At 38.9% G+C, this 18409-nt stretch overlaps 1 protein-coding gene across 1 annotated transcript; it reads right to left on the bottom strand.

Moving 5' to 3' along the window:
- Positions 1-629: 629 nt before the first annotated feature.
- On the bottom strand, positions 630-18007 carry PLRG1 (pleiotropic regulator 1). Its single transcript, XM_075149452.1, has 15 exons — positions 17915-18007; positions 15858-15964; positions 15477-15619; positions 14344-14397; positions 12612-12705; positions 12096-12186; positions 11804-11905; positions 8593-8685; positions 8107-8256; positions 7887-7988; positions 7281-7383; positions 6586-6694; positions 4935-5074; positions 1939-2132; positions 630-835 (listed from the first exon to the last, which is right to left on the bottom strand). Exons 1-15 carry the CDS (start codon positions 17921-17923, stop codon positions 776-778), a joined length of 1551 nt encoding a protein of 516 aa, XP_075005553.1. The 5' UTR covers positions 17924-18007; the 3' UTR covers positions 630-775.
- Positions 18008-18409: the final 402 nt, after the last annotated feature.

The raw sequence follows: 18409 nt of genomic DNA, 5'->3' as shown, positions 1-18409 counted from the left end.
TTTGCTGTACTCTAATGTCATATGTGCTTTGGATAACTGGAAAAAAACCAGGTGATTTAAAAAGAAAGTCAACTGTAATGACTGTGAACAATATGATTTGCAGTGGTCCTTGCTATAGGAGGTCCACTCTGAAATGAAATGAGTGAAGATGAGTAGTTGCATACAAAAGCATTCCTAGGGAAAGAAACACTTTGAAGATCCATTTCATTCAATAACAGCACTGGCAATGCTCAGTCGCTGTGTTTATAAAGCAAACTACATTATTATTATATTGTCCTCCTTCTTTCTTGATTACTCTCTTACTCTGTAATTTAGTATATATACTGTTCCATTACAGTATATGCTTAGCATATACACAGTAAACAATACTGGTCTAAAATCTAAAAGTGTCACTCAAGAAATTTCCAGTAGATGGGTTCTATGCATAAATTTGCAATTAACTTTTGGAGTCAAGCAAAGGTCTTTCAGAAAACCTGGCTCATCAAAATATTTTTAGACTTACACTCAATAGATTCATATTAAAAAGTAACCACCTGCACATCTATCCTTTTCATGAACTACAAGCTCCACAAAGAGAAAGTTAACAGCTGCAACTGGTTTGCTGGGATCACACCAAAAAAAGACAAAAGAAAAGAGAAATAAAATTTATTATAAAACATGTTGAAATAGCAGTGACTTAGCTGACTTCCTGCTCTGCTGTTCTAGGCAGAAAAAAATGTGACTGAATGCTCTCAGGAAAGCCAAAACAAAATTACAGCATAAGTATGTTGCCACACTAAAATCGCTTTCTCTTGATAATTTCTGGTTTCCAGCTGACAGGATGAGTTTCTTCAGTCTAAATGGGGGGAAAAAAAAAAATCTCATAAGGATTATTTTTAACTTGAAATTCACCTGTAATTAGGGTTTAATTTAAAATATTACTCACATAGTATGTATACTCTGTATACTATGTATGTATACATAGTATGTATTTCAAGTGTAACATTATAAGTACCTAATCTACTATGTAATTAATTTACCCAAAGGAAATTTTTTATCATCCCACTGTCTGAAGTACATGACAAGACTTGTTCTGGTTTGGATTTTTTTTGGTTTGTTTTTGTTTGGTTTGTTTTTGTTTGTTTGTTTTCATGGTGGGTTCCCCCCCCCCCTCTTCTTCCCCAACAAGGACAAAAATCAGGTTGCCAATGGCATTTCAGAAACAACACTGTAGTGATCAAAGCATAGGAACACAAATTCCACAGACAGTCCTTCCAGCGATATCTACATCAGCATTGGCAGATGCCACAGAGACTACAGTTTGCCCAATTGCAAAACAGATGAAACATTCCTTATTCCTTTATATCTAAGAGTCGCTCCAAGTCTAATTAATGCAAAAATTCCAAGGTTTAATAAAAATCCTTACATTCTTTATATTGAAGACATACTCCGATAAACTATGCAATAATCTATTGTCTTCTCCATTAGTAAATGGATTCAGGCTTGAGAATAACAGTTTGAAATTAAGCTATTTATTCTGAATTCGAAAAACTGTCAAGGCAAATGACTAATCTAGGTCATATACAGAAGTACAATAAACCTTTAAAATGTTATCTTTTTGCTAATTCCCATGTTTTAATCATTACAACCACACACAGTCCTCCACTGGCTTCAAAACATGATGTACATTATTGTATTAAGATTTCTTCAGACTTTATCACAAATGACTTTTGCAGAAGAGTTGATAGACCTTACACTTATTTGTACTATAGTTGTTAATAAGAAATTAGGAGTGCAGAAACTAGTTGCTGTCCTCTTAACATTATTACATACACATTACTTTCAAACTTCAATAAAATGGATTACCCCAGTCTGTGCATGTCCCTTATTGATATGTGTAACATTTGTCTGAAATTTTTTGATTTCATGAAAATACATTAAAAAGACACTTTGACATACCGCAGTATCATCTTCTTTGTATACTTTTATGGTTTTATCAGCTTCAGCAGTTAGCAATCTGCTTTCTGACTGGTCAAAAACACAAGCAAATATTCCTGATTCACTGTCCAAAGAGCCTGGCTGTACAGCTGCATGTACTCTCTGGAAATTGTATCCAGTTCTCCAGTCCCAAAGATGCATAGTACCATTATCAGCTAAAAACAAACAAACATACTTAGTATTTTAACCAGTTAATTTCTATCGGTTTTCTAAAAACAGTATCATGAACAACCAATTAATACATGAGGAATACATCAGCTATAACATTCATGTACAACAGCTCAGTACACCCTACAAGGTTTCCCATTTTCTATTGGTTTCCTTCTTAGTTAGGAAAGGCCGATCTTGTTTAAGAAGACTGATGGAAGCTCCCTCAGAATCTCATCCAGTTTTGCATCAGATAACCCAGAGAGATGATATACTACATCACAAGGCAATGGCAGCAAGTTGCTTTGGAAGCACAGTAAGGACTGGCATTCTGAGTATCAAGCTCCCTGCTCAGTAGCTCCACTAAAGTTGAACAAAGAGGCATCATCCTGTCAAACACATTACAGACATTAAGGAGTCTGTAATGGGACACAGGCTTAATGTTTGCACAGGTTCTATTTCAAATACAGTTTAAACCACTGCCAGTATTGCTACTACTGGCATCAGCTACAGGGTATTCACAGCAATCTGAACTCTGTATTCAGAAGGATGCTCTCAGAGCAATTTTTCAGTTACAAAAAACAACCCCCTCCCAAGGCATTATCTAGCCAAAACAGATCTATTAAAAATTTCTCCACAGCTGCCAGCTAGACAAGAAAGTCAGATGTTTCAAGAAGGGTGTTTCTACAGTAAAATACTCTAAGGTAACTCTTATTTTAATTCAGCATCAACTACTTTAAAGTTGCTGTAAATAGCATGAGGATGTAAAGAGGGGGAATCAATATTTAAATCTTAATTTTTAAAAACGTCACAAATAATATTACTAAAACAATAGCGGTTCTTATGTGGAGAAGGAACAAGTTTTTCTAAAGCCTCAACTACTACTAACATGAAAAAGTCCTACAAGGACCTTCTGGAAGTGTCTTCAAAATAATAGAGAATGAAATATGAACCCAGTCCAGTATTTTGTCAAGTTCTTGCTCTCACTATGAATGCACCAGTTGTCAAACAGAGCTTTATCCAAATTTTAAAATCAAGGGCCCCTTTTATACATACTTGAAAACATAACAGGGTAAGCTGACTATATAATTAGCTGTCTTCCAACTCCTGCTTCGCAGATTTCCATCTTACTCCACATTCCTAGCCTCCAGGACATACTGTATCAAACGGGACCAAGAGCACATGGGACCAAATGCATTTCAGGGTTCCAAAGCGTAACTTAACTGTTACTTTTTTTTTTTATGCTCTGGTTACAAACACAGAAATGCTTTTTGTAAGTATCTGCTTCTGCAAAGTCATGGAACCTGTCCTAAACTGTCTTACCATGTGTGATGCTGTGAACTGAGTCCCATCCTTGTTCACAACTATCCAAAGGATTAGACAAAGCAAAACCAAGAGGTGAAAACTCAGGCTCTGCAAGTTATGTGGAGCAATACAGTTTAGCCTCTTAATTCACTTTCCTCTGACTGCTAGAGCTCTCCCAGGACAATCTTGTGATTAAGCAACTGGTCTAGGACCTCAGAGATTTGGGCTTAACCTCCTGCTTTAACTCTGTTTTCCCATACAATCTTGGACTGTTTCTCTAGAGCTCAGCTCTCAAGCTGTAAAACTGGCACTTCCTTTTTCCACACTATTTACTCATTTCCTGAGCATCTACATTAAAACCACAGTTACCATCTCCCTACTATGTAGACACAATGCCTTAACGAAAAGATCTGATTTCAGCTGGGATTTCTAGAAGCTACTTTCAAAAAAGCGTATCACTAAAAAAGGTCTACATAGGTACTTTGTCTTGTACAAACATAAAACTCTCAGAAACATCACAGATTATGGTTTTAGTAACACATATTTCCACAAAAATATTTTTATTACAATGCTTGGGTAACTAATATATAGAAAAATGCTACCTGCAATATGAGCTAAATGTTCTTACATGAAATTATTCAATCGGACACAGTAAGCATTCAGGATTCTCCTCCTACCCCCACAACACAGATACATGAATACAAACTAGTAGTTCCAAGACTCTGGGGGCCCAGAGACCACTAACAATACTCTAATGTATCAGATGATTATTAAATTCTTGAAGCTTTTGAGTGAAAGAATTAAATCAATGTGTCACAATAGACACAAAATCCTCCCATAGGCACTGGAGCCAAGTGGCCAGTTTCTTAATTTCAGAATGCTTGAACATATAATATTGCTGAGTAAACAGAGCAAATAAAATTTGGAGATTAGCTATCAATCTTTTAAACAATACAAATATAACATCAGAAAATGCGTGCAAGAAACTTCGAGACCACAGAACCAATGCATTTGTGCTGCATAAAAAAAACAGGGAAGAGTTCACCATTTAAATAGTACAGCAAGCTTTAGCAAGATGTTTCTATATTCTTTATCCATTCTCACTGCATCCACATGCTACTAACAGAGCAGCCAACAAAGAACCAGATGTCTCCCAGGCAGCTTCCAATTTCCACACCACTCCCGAGGGGACACTCACAATTCAGACCCAGGAGATCACAGAGGATGGACTCTGGAGCCTTGCAGCAGCCGCCAACTGAGAAGACGAAACCTCTTCCCTGCTGCAGATTAAAAGCCCTTTCAAATACATTTTTGTGCATGCAGCTCAGTAACATACAAGAAAATGAAAGCGGCCCTACTCACTATAAAATGAAGTTGTATGCTGTAGCAGGCTTATAGGCCCAGATAAAAGAGAGCTTAGCGAGCATCTTTGCCTAAGGACCCCCAGCAATATGTAAGTGGGGCAGTGGAGAGGGGAAATATGAACGTGTATTTCTGATTTTTACCTCCGGAGACCAGAACGCCATCGGAATTTACAGCCAGTGTGTTGATAATAGCATTGTGGCCAGAGAGGTTCTGAATGAAGTTTCCATCTGGGAATTTCCACTGTTTAATATTATCTGGAGAACCAGATGCAAATGTGTAACTGAAAGAAAATAAGCACAGTATATTAAAGTTCAAAAAAGCCGTAGGGATACCAAACATCCTTCACTGAAACTACTGTTAAATGCTAGTTGCAAAGTTACTTAACACTAAAACTGCTTTTCTGACATTTTTACTTCACATAAAATGAAGCAATTTTATGAAGTCATGAATTACCTATCTCTACTGTTTCCTTTCTTTCCATAGACTACCTAAACTTTAAAAATCCTATGCTGTATAGAATGTTAATATGCAAACAAACATGAAAAATGCACGTTAGGTTCTTGTCAGTTGTTATTCTGGCAAATTTTCAAGTATAAGGGCATCATCAGCAAAGGTATCAGGGAAAAAAAAACCCAAACAGAACAAAAAACCCAGCTAGTCTTCCAAAACTACACAGCCAAGAATAAAGCACTGCAAAAAACTGAACTATGAAAGATAATTTATTTTACTGAGTTACCCTAAAATGATCACTTCCCTCATTTTAACATGTGCAAGCAGTCACAAGGTTATTTGGGTAGCACATACAAAAGCCTGTAGGAATATTTTCAGTTGCCACAACATCTAAGCAATTTGCTATGTGATAGATTCTTCAGTAACAAAATAGATTATTAGGAAAAAAAATGGAATATTAAAAAAAAGAAATACTGAAATATAAAAATACTAGGCTGACTTTTGCTACTGCTTGATAAAAACACTTCAAGTTTTTTTTCAGAGAGGTATGATCAATGAACCTGAAACTACAGGGGTTTTTTTTGCAGATTATAAGTAAAACTAGGGTTTTTCTCTGCCACAGCTAATAGGCATACCATGAGATTTTCATAGTTTTTCAGACACACAGACTGGATCAGAATTGATTCAAAGATTCTGAATTTCTGCACTGACAGAATTTTGTTTTAAAATATTGAAGGTGCAGAAGTACTGCAGTTCTATGTGAATTCCTTTTCTCCATTGTTTCAATGATTTATCCGAACAGGCAAATGTTGATGCATCAAAATATAGTATCTAAATTCAGAGCACTTCCAACAACACCCACATTCAAAGATTACTCACAAGAAGTTTCTTTTTAAGGCCTGATAGATTGAAATGTCTTGTGCAGTGAAGCACATATTAAAAAAACCCTTTGTAGTAATCACTGTCTCCTTTAGCATTATTCACACTTGTACACTTTTACGAAACTACTTCACTTTCTGCTAACAATCATTCGGTTACATATTTGTTATTAGCCTTACAAAGCCCAGTGTCACTGATTTCTCAAGGACTGCATCAAAGGCACATACGCAAATTCCATGGGGTATAGGACATTGTCAGGATTGCTAATGTACACTAGTGCCCATACTTCAGTAGCACAGTGTAGTGAAGGTATTTGAGAACTGATATGTACATTTTTACAGCATTCTAAGTTCATTAGTTTTTCACATTATTATGCCCTCCCATTCTAAATCATCACTCACATTGGCTTTCTGTCACCAATGTTATGAACTGTGAAAGTGTAAAAGAACGAGGAAAACTTACTGTCTTGGATGTAACACTACTGCTCTTACAGATTTCTTGTGATTTGTTAAAGTAACACGAGTTTTTCCTGCCACTAAATCCCAGAGCCGTATGGTAGTATCATGACTGCCTACAATGAAAAGAAAATAAAAAATAGTACAAACCATCATATTGATTCTATTCTACCATTATTATTTTGATAAGGCAGCCAAAACTTTATATGTGAAAGAGACAAAAATATTATGCTTGTTACGAAAATATGATACTAATGCCACCTCAGATGAGAAAGATGCTGGGTTGTTATAGTTTTTCTACACAGTTTGAAATTCGAGAACAACTAAGCTAGATTTTGACATAATGGGAAAGAAGATGAACTTTGTATTTAACCATGGTATTGGACACTTCTTAACTGAATTGGGGAGAACTGTGAAATATCACAGAAAACACAAGTCTCAATACATATTACAACAAAAAATGTAAACACGAGAAACAAAGGAAGTGCAGAAAAACGTTCAAACAATGCATAGCTATATTTGCTTAAACATACCATTAATAGTATGAAATAACCATTGAATGGCCCATTTTCAACAGAAAATGAATACGAGAAACTGAGTAAATTAACAAAGATAACATTATGAATCTCACATAATTACTGAACAAATACATCATGATTAGGTTTTTCAGTCAAGTTACTTGTGAAACCATGCCCGCTATACCTGTAATAATTTGCGGTTCTGCAGCTTGGCACTTCACTGTCGCTACCGCATTTGTGTGTCCTGATAGTGTGTGCACACTGGCTTTCGTCCTCACATCCCAAATCTATGAATTCACAGTAAATAAGTCACAAAGGTCAATAACAGATGCATATTCAATGTATTTTACGCACTGTCATCGATTACATGAATTTCTTGCCATAGTTCTACAGATTAAACAATGATATTTGGGTTGTATTTTTCATCCTACAATTCATCACACAACTGCCTCAGCTGGCAAATTTCAAGGGGAGCAGGGAGCCTGCCACTGAATTTCTAGACATACAGATAACTTAGACACCATAAAACCATACCATCTTCTAAATACTAAGTGATCCTATATACACTATGTAGTCCACCTACTAAATTAAGAAATAAAACATTCTCCTGAAGTGACACTGCATTTTTGTGTATTCAGGCTTCAGTTTTATCGACAACAAAAGACAAAGCTAACATAAATCATCTTAGTATTTTCATCTTGATTCATGTTAACTTTTGGTAAGTATTCACTTTTACAAATGGATGATGTTGAAACACACTGATATATCAAGATTTTAAAACTATACTTACTCGTGCTGTTGAATCTCTGCTACATGTTACCAGTACATCTATTGTTGGATGCAAGTCTAAACCATAGACAGCACTTAGATGACCATGGTAATGTCTGATAACCTAGATGAATAAAAAATGTATACACACTTTAACTGGATATTTGAAAGAATATTCTAAATGCTTTGATTTTTGTATTTGCCACCACCAATTAATTCCAATTAAAAAAACTACAGCTTACCTTATTGTATTCAAGATCCCAGCATTTCACTTGTTTGTCTTCTCCACAAGAAAAGAGGTACGGACTTCTTGCACTTACTATCACCCCTCGTACGGTACTGATGTGTCCCGTCAAAGACAATTTCAATTTGCCACTAGCAAGGTCCCAAATCTGCATCAAAATAAGTATTTTAGGTAGACAGGTAAAAGCGACACAGAGATAGTCTGGGTAAACAGCCCAGATGTAATTGATCCTGCTGCATTTTAAGTTAAAAATTACAATAACAAACATTTGCTCTCCAGCTACTACCATATAATAAATGAAATCTCAAGAATTAATACTCCACAAATCCTTCATGACTAGGTAACACAAGAACAAACAATCTGCAGTTCATTATTCTGCAAGCAGTAACAAAGAAATTGTTTCCAAGGGCTGAAGACTTTTCAAAATAAGAGAACAAAAAAAACCACCCACAAACTTTGTCAGTGATTTCTTCCAACCTCTTACCTTTATAGTTCTGTCAGCAGAGCCAGTAACAAACCACTGATTTCCTGGTTCTACTGCAATACATCTCACCCATCCCAGGTGACCACTGATAACCTTTAGAAAAAACAAAAGTTTTTCTAAATCAGAATACACATACATCTGTCAACGTAATTTTCATTCTCCAACACCAGAATTTGTTAGTATTCACCAGGAAATGCATGCTCCCCAAAAAGGTCAAATGTGAAATTAGATTTGAAGAGAGCTTGATTTCTACTTTAGTTAAATGAAGAGACTACTAGAAATTCACGTCATACACTAGACTTGGGGAACTTGCAGTACAGAAAGACCCTGCTCGTGTAAGCAACTTTTTCAAATCCTTTGAAAGTCCATAACACAGTGGCTCAACACTTGAGGCTTTGCAAAGAAAGACTTTATTTAAGCACAAGTTCCTTCTGCTGCTTTATAGTGCTTATACAATAATAAAGAACAACTATATAAAATCTTGGCTGTTAAATCACACTGCCATATAATAGCTACCTCTTAAAGCACGCTCCTTTTCCACCACCTCCTTTTCCCTAAATAAGAGGTAATACGAGTATGTTGGGAACTTTCTGGTAACAAAACACTGGAGATGGATCTCGCAAGAAAAGCTCTACCAACACATGGCTTGCTTACAGCAGCCTTTCTATTTCTCTAATTTCTCCAAAGCCAGACAGCTAAAATCAAAACCCATAGTTGTTTTCACTGGATGTCATACTTCATGTACTGTCATACAGCTCATTTCAAAAAACCTAGAACACACAAGAAGTTCTTAGGCAGAAATAAGGCAGAAATACTTTGGAAAGCTAAAGTTGATTCTTCTGAGTAGATGAGACCAGAGCCCCATACATTTGAGATAGTTGTCTAGATTTCTTCATGGTCTAGGAATAGAAACAGGCACTTCCAGGGCAGAAATCTAAGAAATAAATGATCTGACCTATTTTAAGTCCCCATCTTTCACAAATGACTTCAAACCAAGCTTAGGAAGACCAGTTAAAATGTAGATCTTAAGCAACAGATAAGATGAAACCCACATTTGGTGTTCCAGCTATGGTTCTACTTCTGAGTAGAACCTGCTGAGCAAGGATTTTGACAGCAAACCTCCACTAAAACTGCTGACATGTAGAATTAGTACAGTGACTTGAATTATATTTACATTCTCTCTCTGAAAAGAAAGTGCTCCTAACAAGTAGTCATTTTCCATTTGTTTACCTTAAATCTCTCATGGGTTTATTTTGGTGCCATTTTTTTTTCAAACGACATTTGCCTTAATTTTTATATAGAGCACATTCTAATACTGCTGTATTTAGAAAACCTGATCGACACGCTGGAGGGAAGGGATGCCATCCAGAGGGACCTTGACAGGCTTGAGAAGTGGGCCCATGCAAACCTCATGAAGTTCAACAAGGCCAAGTGCAAGGTCCTAGACATGGGTCGGGGCAATCCCAAGCACAAACACAGCTGGGCAGAGAATGGATTGAGAGCAGTCATGAGGAGAAGGACTTGGGGGTGTTGGTTGATGAGAAGCTCAACATGACCCAGCAATGTGCGCTTGCAGCAGAGAAAGCCAACCATATCCTGGGCTGCATCAAAACAAGCATGACCGGCAGGTCGAGGGAGGTGATTCTCCCCCTCTACTCCACTCTTGTGAGACCCCACCTGGAGCCCCAACATAAGAACATCATGGACCTGTTGGAGCGAGTCCAAAGGAGGGCCCACAAAGATGATCAGAGGGCTTGAGCACCTCTCCTATGAAGACAGGCTGAGAGAATTGGAGATGTTCAGCCTAGAGAAGAGAAGGCTCCAGGGAGACCTTATGGGAGCCTTCCAGTTCCCGAAGGGGGCCTATAAGAAAGCTGGAGAGGACTTTTTACAAGGACATATAGTGATAGGACAAGGGGTAATGGCTTTAAACTGAAAGATGGTAGATTTACATTAGATATAAGGAAGAAATTCTTCACTATGAGGGCGATGAGGCACTGGAACGGGTTATCCAGAGAAGTTGTGAATGCTCGCTCTCTGGACGTGTTCAAGGCCAGGTTGGATGGGGCTTTGAGCAACCTGGTCTAGTGGAAGGTGTCCCTGCCCATGGCAGGGGGGTTGGAACTAGATGATCTTTAAGGTCCCTTCCAACCCAAACCATTCTCTGAATCTATGATATATTCCTTTGAGGTCAAGTGTTTTTCAAAAAACTATTTTTTAAGATTAGCTTTAAGATTTATGACTAATACAGAATTTAGATCTAAGATTAGCCTTAAGACTTATGACTAATACAGAATTTAGATTCTGAAGATCTAAATGCCTACATATGGTGCTATATTTAGATGAACAGTGCTAAAACAATACAATTCTGATACTAGAGCATGAGATATCAGGAAAGCCCGACATTCCTAAAATAATATTCACCCTTTCTCAGACTAAGTATGAAATTGCTTAAATTTCATAGCTAGGAAGCAGCCCCTTAGAAAAAAAAAAATGTACACATTCAAACAGATGCACCTGAAAAGTTAAAGAGATCTGAACCAATACATATGCTTAGAGATTTTGCCTTCAACTTGGCTACCCTGCCATGCTCATCACCAAAATGTTTAAAGATGACATGAGATTTTGGGGGAATGGCTATTATTACTCCCTAAGAAAACTGAAAGGCAAATTAGACTAATTCAAAAACAAGACTAGAAGTCAAGCAATCTAAACTGCAGAGAGAATTTGTGATTAAAGTATGCACCTTTTTTCCCCATTTTCATAGTAAGTAAAAGCAGTCTGGCTGACTCAGACACTGACTGCCTTTAAGCGTTTTTGGAGACAATTTCATTATGTTAACATTGCTAGAGTATTTTTTTAACATGTTATTAGTTTCAAATTTTGCACCTTGTCTTTGAGTTCCTCTACCAAAGAATCTGACTAGAAAAGAAAAAACAACACTCTCATGAATTTATCATACTACAGCTAAACCTACGTAAACAAAAGGGTAAAATTAATAATATTCACAAAATAATTTGCTACATAGAATGAAAAATGTTTGTAATCCAATCTCTTTATTATTTAAGGAGAGAGTGTGCGTATACAACTTAGTTGGGATCACTTTTCATTTGAGTTTTTTGCGAATGAGAAGCGAGAATTATGCTTTGAGGTATTTACAGAACATAAAATATTAATTTACTTCCATTCATGTCATACATTTGTAACTTACTCTGTACAGTTTCCAAGGTGGATGCCACTGAGGTTTGGGCATGGTTGGAGCCTTCTTTGCCATTAGTGCAGAATTTTTGTTTCCACCAGCTTCCACCATAGCCTGTAAGTTAAAAGGAAGGTTAGAGTCTTATGCTTTATACTTACCTCTTTGCCTAAAGCCTTCTCGCTCCGACATCTCAATACTGATTAAATTTAGTCAGTCAGGAGATCTCCACACAACACACAAATGAATCCAGAAGCAATCTGGTGAACACCATGTACTTTTCACATTAGGTGTGCAACAAACTCACCACAGACATCCCAGGAGGCTGCGAACGCTCAGATATTCCAGCATGCCTGTAAATATCACCCACGCCAGCAGCTGTCCGATTTGCATCCAACCTAGGTTGAATGAAAATGGTTGATGGATTGGAATCAACTTTGTCTCTCACTAAGTAAGTGATAAGGTATCACGGGGCTGCATCCAGTCGAGTGCTGTACACCTGCAAGGATGGAGACTTCACAACCTCTCTGGGTACCCTGTTCCAGTGCCTGACCACCTCAACGTAAAAGACACCCACAAACAAAACCTCACTTTTTCCTCTTGTATCCAAGCAGAATTTCCCTTGTTCCAACTTCTGCCCATTGCCTCTCATGACATCCAAGAAAAAAAATGTGTACAGAAAAATGATGCCTCTCCATACTGCAAGTAGTTTCTTTAAACATCTTATAAATTAGAATATTCAAAATACTCAAAGTAGCTCTTATCCTGACTTCTGTGTTTTGCCTTAAAATTCCCACAGATTACAAAAGTGTTAATGGAGTACCTGGACTGAGAAGCAGGAAGTGCCACAGCTAAGGACTGTGCTGCAGATTCACTAGGCATCCTCTGGACCTTAGTATCTGCTGTCAGAGCCACACCTTGAAAAAAAAAAAACACACCGCAAAAGCAAAGACAACTCTATTAAAAAGAAAATCCAGAAAAGTATATTATACAAACACATATATAAACATACACCTGCGAACAAGAGCTTGTCACACCCCTGTAATATTAAATCCCATCATTCAATGACATTATTTTTCACACGCGAGTCAAATCTACTGTAATTTTTTTTTGGCCCAAATCCTTTCCATCTTGATTCTACTACATAATTTCTAGAGCAGAAAACAGTATGATTATGTCATTGGAAACAAAAAAAAGCCTAACGAGAAGTAGCGCCCATCTTTTAATCCAGCTTCAAGTACAATGGAAATCCAAACATCACAAAAATAAACATGATCTTGAGAAGTATTTGCTAACTTAGGTCCTTTAGTGCAGTTTATTATGTCGTCCTTATGTGTTGGTTGGCATCAGGCAGTGGTGCCACAACTACAAACTGTTTAGCCCTACTGAAGTGAGAATTTCAGACTACTTATAATTTCTAATTATAATTTATAACCTCATCCTAACAACAGCAGATCACTTTTTAAAAAAAAAAATTAAAAACTCTTTGCAAAGTGTAGTTTTGGTGCAGACTGCTGATTTATTCCACTCCCATTTCTCTATTTCTTTTCCTAACCAAAGCTCTGGCAGTTGACAACAAAGACAATATCTGGGTGAGATGCCCAGGTTAAAACAAGAAACAACAAAAGAAACCTAATTTTTAACTGTGACATATCTGATTCTATTAAAAGAACACTGAACTTGAGGAAACCTCTGTGAGCAAGTCTTGTCCCCACAGTTAGTCAACTACGCGTGTTTTTTTAATGGCTGAGGGTCCACTGAACACTCACATTTGTTAACTTACAAATCAAGCCACAACACATTTCCCACCATACTTGCAATAAACTTAGGCACAGTAAAGTTAAACAGTAAAAGGTCAACAGCTAAAACTAAACTGCTACAAGGAGAGAGTAGGACTGATCAATAACAATGACAATTAGCAATGGCCAATATAACAACACAGAAACATAGCCCTTCCAAGCACAGACAAAACCAAATGACACCAAAATTATTGGACCCTAATGTCTCTTTCTCAGAGCAAGGCGGTGATACCTACACCTTTCTGCTCTGGTGATGAAAAGCAGGATACATTCCCTCTTTTCATTCAACTTCCCTCTAGCTGGACGCCCCCCTCCTTGGTTCACAACAAAATTCTAAGAGCAGCTCTGCCACAACAGTGGAGGCACGAGGGATCTATGGGTCTGGGCAAGCCCTCCAAGACAAAGGGGACCACAATATCAGAGAGGGGATTCCGAGAGCATTTTTGTGATGATGTTACGACAGGAGGTGAAATCTCATAGAAATGAATGACCATCTCACAGCAAGCTCACATCTGCTGAGGCTTAGTTAGAAGACACTGCATCTGTACCTAAATCCTCCTCCTACGTCCTATCCCAGAACATTTATCAGCCACAAAACTCTCTGCATCAATACTATGAAAGACTTCAATGGCATTTCCCACTACTATCAGCTATAGATTTACAGCCACAGGAAGCCTGCTCCTGCTAGAATGGAGGATGCCTAGTTCTTACAGGAAGGCAAAAATTCCACGCAAAGACTCACAGAATTTTACTTACCGGGACCAGGTGGGTATGGATGTGTACCAGTTATCAAATACTCAAGTTCTTGTCCTAAAGTGCAACAAAATGTCATATTAATGATTACATTTTATACTGCACTGCAAATGATGCACTCAAAACAGGAAATAGAGGCAAACAGAGCAGGTCATACATAGAAGTGATTGCTGGTTTCTCCTGCTAATGTACTACACTTAGACATTTCTTATTTTCATTAACTTCATTTGTTCTGGTTACCTCAGTTTTCTAAAACTCAACAGTAAAATAGCATTTTTAAAATGGTGATGCCACTTGTTATCAAGAGGGACTCTCAAGAGAAAAATCTTCATGCTGCCAAAGTCACCTTTTGAAGTAGATATCATGGAAAAGGATTCACATACACAAATAACACGGGTGTCTAAAATTTAAGCTAGTCAAGACAATTGATTGTGTGTGGTATCAGAAAAGAAAAAGGTTCTTTTCTTCTTAAAAAATTTTTCATTATCTCTCAACATCTTTTACTCTCAGAATACTTCCAAAAAAAGTACCTTGAAAAAAAATCTCAGCTAAAATAAAGTGGCATTTGGCATTCTTTAGAAGAGAAGTTTCTGTATGGGTTCTATCTAATACATACACATTTTATATATAAGCAAACATAGGTTAAAAAAACCCCAGATTTAAAATAAAGAGTCTTCTGGTTTAATAGTTGCACAGCTAAAGGAAGTCTGAAAAAAATCTATGAAACAAAATTTAAAAAAAACCAAAAAAAACCCCCAAAAAAACAAAACCAAAAGAACATGTCCTTGACCATCATGAACTTGTAAAAAGGAGAAATATATTACTGATCTTCCTCTTTCTAACACCTAAGTACAGCACGCACTAATGTTACCATAAAAATTACTCGTTTTACTAATGAGTTACTGTAAAAAATTCACAGCATCCTATTACTCCTTCGTTAAAACAAACTTCTTTCTTGTTCTGAATCACTTACCTCCTGTGGACCCTAGCAAGAAAAATACCAAACAATGAAAAAACGGTATTTTGATTTCTGTCTTCATCTCCAATGGATTAACACTGGATTGCATTCTTCAGATTTTGCATCAATGAGACTGTCACAAAAGCAAGGACAAATATACCACTAAGAGCAAACTAACCTTGATTTCCAGAATACTGTTTGTGTCCATAAGGATCCCCAGTGTTTGGGCCTCCTTTCTCTCTCAAGTTTTCTTTAAGAGTAGGCATGTGTAACACTGAGCCGTACTCTGTACGCAGCTTGACTGCCATCTTTACTTTGTGACTGTTGGAAGAGTAAACCGTAATACTGATTAAACACCAATTTCTGAATTGTTCTTAAGTTTTGAAATATTTTAGAGAAAGTTTTATACAACTTATTTTACAATTCTAATATTTTTCTTCCTTCAAGACTACACTGTTAACTCCACAGAAATATCTGAACTTCTGACTTGGATGGAGCTATCACTAACATAATTTAAAACTTTGAGGCATACCAGTAATTCACTGATTGCAGTACTTACCTTTCTTCATCTAATGGGATAGGCTTGGCATTATCAGCTACAAACATATCATGGGTTCTCTTCAAAGATCTGAACACAAGTGTGTGCACAGAATGCTTTTGGACTTCCTAAAAGAAAGAAAAGAATATTTAAATACATTTGGACATAACTAAATGAAAAATTGAAAATGGAAACGTAAATTGAACTGAGCAGCAATTTCAGACCTCAGTACTGTTAGATGATACAGCACTATTTAGTTCACAGAAAACACTGCTCTTCTTGGAAACTAAAAGATTAAGTTTCTGTTAATTGTTTTAATTCAGTGTTTACTCAAAATAACACTCCCTTTTCTTGGAAACTGTCAAGATTTTGAAAAGCAAGCCAAAAACTTTGATCAAACTTTCTGCATTGGCACCTACATGACAAATCCAAGAGCGTGCAAGCTTTTTCCCCTCATGCTTTCCAGTTCTGTTTTCATAGTAGGCAATAAAGTAACGGATTCTGAAAACATTCCTGTAAATTTTATTTCACTACCACCATAAAAAGAACAAGAGCAATCACCACTTTCTGTGCAGTGTCACTTTACGGAAGCACAGCACAGTTTACTGAGATAAAACTTTGGACCAAGCCTGACCAAACTTGTTTTCCTTTCATAATTTTTATTCTTTACTAAAATCAAAACATACTTAAAATCTCATTCAAAAACTTACAAGCAGCATTAAAAAGCTATTAACTTATATAGAATATTTGTTTTTTATTTTATATTAACTTACATAGAATATCTGTTTTTTATTAATATTTTCCTCCAAATGGACAAAAAAAATCATTAGAAATCTCAGCCTGCTTGCTTAGGTACAACACCAAACTCTCCACATGACTCTACTTGTTCTGTATGTCATACAAGGAAAACAAACTAGAAGCTACATTAATAATTTTTGGCACTGGATATCACCCAGCTGCCCAGTCTCCAAGATTCATTACACAGATGCTTTCCCTGTTAAGCTCTTTGTAGGTTCTGTTTTCCTGCCCTGGAAGCTGTCCACTCACCAACCCATTTTGCGATGGCTGTAACCCTCCTAACTCCGTAGCAAATACACAGTTTTTTGCTCTGGCTCAGTAAGCTCCTGCAAGCTCCAGGTATTAAGTGAAAAAAAACTCCAGCATTTGGAATTGGGTTAGGAATTACATAAAACTGGAGCAAGAAATAAGAATTACAGTAGCTAATTACTATTCAACAAGAGCAGCTGTTGAAATCACCACACAAGTAGTAGGTAACACAATACCTCCCCAATAAGGAAAAAGCACCTACAAATATTTTTTGACAGAGATGCCACTCTGTAAAAAACAGCTAATAGCGTTATGTGGGGCAGCAGTCTTTGCATCTTCTCCCATGCTCCTGACACCACCACTTGCTTTTAGAAGTGCACGATATTCACCCCACAGTAACTATTCCACGGCCTATAAAACCAGTGGCGTTCTCCCCAGCTTTACTTCCAAGCCCTCACCAAAAAGCCACCGTTTTCTTGACTAGCTGACAAAGCCGGTAAGTCACCGGAGGTTGGGCACCACAGCACCACCTCCCCAGCCCCCAGCACCAATTCCGTATCCGGCGTAAGTCCGGCAAAGCAAAACTGCCGCCTGCTGCTTACTCCCGCCCCAGACCCACAGAGCCCACGGCCCCGCACCACGGCGCCCGCCAGGCAGGGTCCACAGCCCTCAGACCGGCGAGAAACACCCCTCTCGCTTCCTGCGCCCAACTCGCTGTCCCCCGGGGCGGGCCGGGCAGGGGCTAGGAAGGCGCAGGGACCGCCATGGTCCACCCCCACAGCGGCGCCTCCGTACCAAGGGGGAAGTGAGGGCGGGGGGGGGGGGGGGGGTGCGGTGCGGCGCTCGGTGGTCCGCGCAGGGCTTTCCCCTCTCTGCCCGGCCCCGGCACCCTCACGGGGCCAGTCCGCCCCGCTGCCTCGGCAGCGTTCCCTAGTCTCGCCCGGGGCGCCTCAAGGGCGAGGCAGGGAGGAGGCGAGGGGCCCAGCGGCGGGCGGGCGGGCCGACCCCCTCCGGCCCTCTCCTCTCCTCACCTCCACCATGGCGCCGGCGAACTCCCACCGCCACAGCTTTCGGCGCACCGCTATGGAGGCGCTTCCGGCGCCTGCCCCGCGCCGCACGGGAAGTGACGCGCCGCAAGCGCGAGCGAGCGCGCGCGCGCGACGGTCGGGTTAGATAAAGCGAGAGGGAGGCGGGGCCGAGCGCGGGGAGGCGGGACTTACCAGCACCCTCGCGGCGTGCGCTGGGTCGCGGGTTCGAGCCCCGCGGGCTCTGGCGGGGCGCGCGGTCCGACTGGGGGGGCGGCGCCCGCACGGGACACTTACGGGCGGCCCCCCCAAGCGCCGTCCCCCGCGGCGAGAGGGCTGCAGTGACGGGTATCGACCAGAAGAGCGCAATATTCGGCTTTCTGAAAGGCACCCGGCGTTTTACTAAGCCTGCCGCAGAGTGCTGAGTCAGTAGATGACATCTGTGCGCTGGTTCCCCACGCTGAGGGATTGAATATGCTCTGGTCAGCCTGGTTTGGTAGA

This window comes from Calonectris borealis, chromosome 4, assembly GCF_964195595.1.
Source record: "Calonectris borealis chromosome 4, bCalBor7.hap1.2, whole genome shotgun sequence".
NCBI classification, from domain to species: Eukaryota; Metazoa; Chordata; class Aves; order Procellariiformes; family Procellariidae; genus Calonectris; species Calonectris borealis.
The sequence above is the reverse complement of the archived record's forward strand: the minus strand, read 5'-3'. Positions and strand labels throughout refer to the sequence as shown.